The 5,942-nt window shown below is 49.1% G+C and overlaps 2 protein-coding genes across 3 annotated transcripts; both read left to right on the top strand.

The window, feature by feature from the left end:
• Window positions 1–546: 546 nt before the first annotated feature.
• LOC123133278 (uncharacterized) lies at window positions 547–3,078 on the top strand. Of its 2 annotated transcripts, XM_044552790.1 has the most exons (5): window positions 547–1,828; window positions 1,937–2,095; window positions 2,197–2,325; window positions 2,429–2,657; window positions 2,763–3,078. In XM_044552790.1, the coding sequence occupies exons 1-3, from the start codon at window positions 968–970 to the stop codon at window positions 2,221–2,223; spliced, it is 1,047 nt and encodes a 348-aa protein (XP_044408725.1). In that variant the 5' UTR covers window positions 547–967; the 3' UTR covers window positions 2,224–2,325; window positions 2,429–2,657; window positions 2,763–3,078. The 2 variants fall into 2 exon arrangements, with proteins under 2 accessions (XP_044408725.1, XP_044408724.1); XM_044552789.1 differs by lacking the exons at window positions 2,197–2,325; window positions 2,429–2,657; window positions 2,763–3,078 and having other exon boundaries at window positions 1,937–2,179.
• Window positions 3,079–3,131: 53 nt separating this feature from the next.
• On the top strand, window positions 3,132–5,188 carry LOC123138712 (uncharacterized). Its single transcript, XM_044558626.1, has 4 exons — window positions 3,132–3,479; window positions 3,583–3,931; window positions 4,903–4,978; window positions 5,075–5,188. Exons 1-4 carry the CDS (start codon window positions 3,194–3,196, stop codon window positions 5,186–5,188), a joined length of 825 nt encoding a protein of 274 aa, XP_044414561.1. The 5' UTR covers window positions 3,132–3,193.
• The last annotated feature ends 754 nt before the right edge of the window (window positions 5,189–5,942 follow it).

Raw genomic sequence — 5,942 nt, 5'->3', positions numbered from 1 at the left:
CAAGTCCGGGCAGCCGAGCACTTTCTCCGCCGGGGAGCTTCCGGCCATAGCTGCTTGTTGGAGAGGAAAAGAGGTGGTTACAGTGGGATACGGGTTTGCCAAGGGGCGCCGACAGGCTTTGAATATGGCTATGGCATTGGCTGCATCGATGGGCCATGGCATACGTACGTGGTGCATCGGGTTCCTGCGGGCGGCGGCAAAGAGACGAGTAGATCATGCCAAGGACAGCTGCGTGTTCTCCGCGCTGGTATGGGCAGGCCCCATCCCAGCAGCTGACCAGGGTCGGGCCCAGTCAGAAGGCAAACAGGAGTAGGACGTAGGGGGCGGCAGAAAAAAACAAAGATCCTGCTGTGCAAAGTCAAACAAAAAAAATGCCTGGACCGCCCAAACAACGTATCTCGTGAGTCCTCGAATACCGGGCTTCAGATGTTTCATGGGCTTCCTTGTCGGGATCCATTCGTAGGGAATCAGGCTGACCCGTGATCGTATTCAGGAGGGAGGCTTGAATAAGATATGCCCGGCCACTGCCCTGTACATGAGGTTGGGCATTTGCTCTCGTGCTAGAAGCCCAAATAGCAGCTGGAGGTCGACGAACACCGATCCCTTCCAGGGCGGCGGCACCCATCAGATCTAAGGTACCGTTTTTTCTCCCTGGGGTGTGTGTTTGCATCGATCTAGATGAGCAATCCAGACCGAGCCGCATGAGCTATCCTGCAGTAAATGGGAAACGGAAGGTTTTCTTGCCTGATTCATGCCCCCCGTCCATTTTCCTAACTGGGTAATGACTTAGCGAATTCGTTCTGGATCGAGTTATAATTTGTTAGTCATGCGCACTAGCTCAGGTGATGTAGGCGAAGATATTGATTTCCTAGATTATCCTCTGCAAATGTTGCACCGCGCAAAGGAGCTGTGGAAATAAGTCCGCCCGGGGATCTGTAACGAGTATTTGTTTTTATCTTCTGCTTTCATGAAATTTTTTCTTACGATCGCATTTCTTGGGTGCAGGATGGATGGATATGGGATCCCCGCTTCCGGGCCGAGACCACCGGGATGGTTCGACGATGCATGCTCTGAACCGGAAGAAGAGGAAGGGATCGGTTTTCCTGCTGGAGGTGGCGTTGCAGAGTCAGAATCAGACGAAGAAGATCAGCACCAGCGCAATGGGAAAGCACCTGCAATCAGCTCCAGGTGCAGTGTTAAGAAGCTTCATGATTTGCTAGCATCTTTTGACGAGGAAAAAAGACAATATGTCGTCGAGATGGATTTCGGGGGGCTGCTAGAGCTACCAAAGATAACCAGGACAGATAGGCATTTGTTAATGTCTATCCTAGGTCATGTAGACGAGGAAGCAAGTTGTATCACGATAGATCACAAGCGCGACGTGCAGTTCTATGACGAAGATGTTCATACTGTCCTTGGCATACCGTGTGGAGCTGCGCCTGTTAGGGATCCAGGGCATCATGTTTCGGAGGAGGTGCTCGCGCAGATCAGAGCCATGTTTGGTATCGGACCGGGGGAGCACAACATTTTGCCAATTGTTGAAGCTGTGAAGATGACATACGGCTGCCGAATGACTGCTCAGGAGAAGAACAAGTTCAAAGTGGGGCTGGTGATATGCGCATGCACATACCTCCTTGCTCCAACACTGAAGAACGACTACTTCTGCACCAATTACTGGGGTGCATTGGCCACACCTGACCTCATAAATATGCACAACTGGTGCAGATACACACGAGAAGAGCTGCTAGTTGCGGCTAAAAGGGTGAAGGCAGATCTCTTAGGAGGGCGTCAGAAGTCAAACCTATCTGGGTGCCTGCCTTTTATTCAGGTGACTCTCCAACACGATCATAAGATAATTCCGTAGCCAAAGAAACATTTTGTTTTTCAACCGAAAGTTGACACGTGTTTTAACGAACCAAATGTTATTTTTTTTCAGGTCTTCTATATTGATAACCTAGACGCTGCAGAGAACAACATCGACCACACTGTACGGCCTAGGATAAAAGCGTACAACTACGCCCTTATGAAAACAATCATTCAGAAGGATGTGAAGTCGCGCAAGGGAGATTACCCTGTTGTGTACGGCAGGCTGCTGGTGAACGTTCTAACTATGCATGTTCCTAACACCCACGCCTTGTGCTAATGAAGCGATCTCATGAACGTTTTTTGTTTTGCTTGAACCGTGTTAATCAAAAGCCAAGGGCGGAAACAGAGGTATGTTAGCATAGGAACCCCATAAACAGGAAACGGGCGGCGGGGACGTCAATGGGTCCCGCCCCTTGGCGGACACTTGCATCGAGCTGCAGTTCAGTAGACATAAAGGAGGTTAGTACAACTAAAATGAATACACATAGCTGCGAGTGTGAAAATGCCAAAATGAATCAGAATGCTGACCTTTCCCCTGTTAAACAATGTGTATACCGTGCAGGCATCTTATATTGTGTTGGACAAAATATCAAAGTTTACATCCAGGTGCAAAGAGGTCCTTCTTTCGACTGCAAGGAAGAAGGAAGAGGAAAATCACCGCCATTTCAATGCACTAAATACCCTGGAAAATTCAGCTCAGCACACAATCAAAAGGGAGGCAAAGAGAGTGAGAGATGAGTTCTTCTCCTTCTTCTCAATTATCGAGATGAGCACAAGGAGGAGTGATACAAGTAAGTGATGAAACAAATGATTATTCTGTCTCGCGTACGGCATGTATGAAGATTATGTGTTTTGTTGGCTGTCTGCTAAGGACTTGATTTTCCCCGAATATGCAGGTAATGGTGGCAAGTCAACAGGATGCCGTGGTGCATCCCCTATAACAGACACTGCTCCCCCGGCAGCTCGCGACTCTGCCACGACACCTCCAGGCAGCGGCAGACATCAGCGGACCACTAACATATCACCGGAGGTCGTGGAGGTCTCTCCCCGACGCTTCAAGAAGACGGCCAAGAAACAAAAGAAAGTACGTTTAGAGTGTGAGGAGTCAGATATAATGGATATCGCAGATTCAGAAGATAATACAAACGTGGTCAGTTCACCACTTGAACCAATTAATTCTGCCGCCGCACTAGGAGGTTGTCATGTTGAAGGCAACTCGCCCAACGTAAACATCGCGCTAGACAGCTTGATAAGAGAAGCAGAGACATAGTATAGCAGAGCAGGCAAGCAGGTCGGTGAGAGTTCCGCCGCAAACAACAAATCAATTATGGACATTGTACCAGGGACATCATCCTCCGACGTCGTCGGGGCTCCGGATGTTGCGTCAACATACCCGGTTTGCTGCACTCAAGACCCTAATTATCACAACAACCGCCTGTGGAACTATCCCGATGGACACCCACTTCTTGAGGAGACGCCGTCATTCGACTTAGGCATCGTCACTCCGCCTTGCAACAAGTCGAAAGGTCCCAGCATGGTTAGCATTGCTACCATGAGGGACATCACAAGGAGAGACCTTTTCGGGGCAGGTGACTTTGGAATGTGTACTCCAGGTAATCCTTACTGCTATACACAGCAAATGTCATGCGATGGTTTTTTTGCTTCTGTTTTTTCCAAAGTATAATATAACAAATTGTCATGTGTTTGTGAAAACAGGGTCTGCTAACCTCGTCACACCAGCAACGCCTTTCCACATATCCAGTGCAAGTCTAGAGGCAACTCAACAACGGCAGATCGTGCACAACGTTTCCCCGGTTAGTTGCACAAGGTCTGTAGCCACTGGACTCTTGGACTTCAGGGAAGAGGTGGAGGCAGACTGTGTCAACCTCAACAAGCCAGTAGGGGAACATTCGCTATCTGCGCCGCCACCGAAAAGGAGAGTGGTCCCCGGACCTGCTGGACGATCGCCATTTGTGATGCAGTACCGTCTGTCTGAAAGGGCGTCGGGGAACGCCACCCACTTATATCTAGTTTTTTCGCAGATGAGCGGTGCAGTGTTAAGCAAGTAAGTTTCGTTTTTTGATGCATGTTGTTAATTCATAATTCATCGCATGAACGTCAGTATGATTTAAAACAAAGCACTCACCTGCCTGTTAATGTGCCTGCAGCAACTGGGTTGTTAGCCCATACCCAACTACATAGAACTGACGGGCGCGATACTAAAGAAGCAACTTAGCGTTGGAGGGTTCATAGAGATAGATCTAATGAATGTCTTCATGAGAAGATTTCAGCAGCTGGAGAATGCTTGGGCGAGGAAATACGGTGATTCAACCTGGAGGCACTATCTCGAGCCGGAATTCGTGGTAAGAACAAAAAAGATATTTACATGGCCGATGCTAGGCACCCCCCCCTCCGTGCACGTTGTCTAACATTTTTGTCGAATGGGCCTCTGGCCACCGCTGCAGAGCCACATGTTGCGAGGCGGAGAATTCATTCGTCATGACTACGTAAGGGACATTTTTGTTGGCCACCACATCTCCCACGATGTCAACAGATGCCCTATGATAACACGCCGCCCCCGTGTACATTTTCTCAAAATGAGAATTGCTACAAAAAAGATGACTTCACTTCTGCCAAAATCATATATCCTGCGCGCGGTTTTTTTTGGTTGTAGATGATTCTGCCAGTTCAGCACACGCACGCCTAGTCCACATACATCTTTGATTTCCCGAGGAGGAGAACAACGATCCTCGACCCTATGATAAACAACGGAGACAGGCCAGCAGACAAACTCCGCAATGAGCACATAAAGATAGCGGATGAGCTACGAGCAGCGCCAATGGTTTGCATAGCCGAATACTTTGATGGCTGGACGCCCAAGATGAAAGGGTGGCAGAATTGGTTCCCAAAGCTCACCACTGGACCTTGGGTCTGCAGCCGGTACGGGTATCCATGACAAATTTGGAACACCTTCTAATGTACCGTGTTTTAGTTGGTATTTCTGACAATATATATGTGTGGCAAATTAATTTTCAGGGAATCCAGCAGGATCGTCGCCCTACATTACGCAAGGCAGTGGATGGGGACAAAGCTACAGCGGACATTGTCTCCGGTAAGAATGCCTAATAGTCTTACCTCTTCTTTGAAAACTATTGATGAATGTGACACCGATGGTATTTTATTCATTATGTTTGTTTTTGCGCTACAGATAGGGGATGAGTTCGACCAATCTAGGATGATCCTGCTTTATGAAGTTTTGGGCCTGGCTGGCAACATCGGGCAACTTCCTGCGAAATTCAAAGTATGCCAGACAGATTGCTGAGGACGCGAGCCAAGTGGGTTGTTCGTAGTAATGTCAATCTCATCCGACAACGGCGTGGCCTTGGAAGAAAGTTGTCTTCAGCGCAAAAACAACCGAGAGCGAATTGCAGCAATCAGCATTAACGCTTTTAGTTTGGACCAACTGCCTTTTTGCCTAAAAGAGACCTTGTTCTTGTAGAAGGACAAGTTATGGGCTGTGCAATCTCGATGTATTGATCGGTGCACCAGGCACGTATATATAAGTACAGAGGTGGGCACAACCTCAACTATACAAGGAAATAGGAGGTGAGCCCTACACACACATATACACGTACACAATATACTCAACACCCCCACGCAGTCGAAGCGGCGCCAGTGACGCAGAGACTGGAACGGAACTCCTCAAAGGTAGAAGTTAGCAGTCCCTTCGTCATCACATCGGCGAACTGCTGAGCGGTCGGCACATGGAGAACCCGCATGCGTCCAAGAGCCACCTGCTAGCGCACAAAGTGAATGTCCAGCTCGATGTGTTTAGTCCGGCGATGATGAACGGGGTTGGCGGAGAGGTACACCGCAGAGACGTTGTCACAGTAGACAACCGTAGCCTGTGAGACATCGTGATGTAGCTCCTGAAGTAACTGTCGAAGCCAGGTGCACTCGGCGACAGCGTTGGCCACAGCTCGGTACTCAGCCTCCGCGCTAGAGCGCGAAACCGTGGGTTGTCGCTTGGACGACCACGATACGAGGGAAGGACCGAGGTAGACGCAGTAGCCAGA

Source organism: Triticum aestivum, chromosome 6B (assembly GCF_018294505.1).
Source record: "Triticum aestivum cultivar Chinese Spring chromosome 6B, IWGSC CS RefSeq v2.1, whole genome shotgun sequence".
Lineage (NCBI taxonomy): Eukaryota > Viridiplantae > Streptophyta > Magnoliopsida > Poales > Poaceae > Triticum > Triticum aestivum.
The sequence above is the reverse complement of the archived record's forward strand: the minus strand, read 5'-3'. Positions and strand labels throughout refer to the sequence as shown.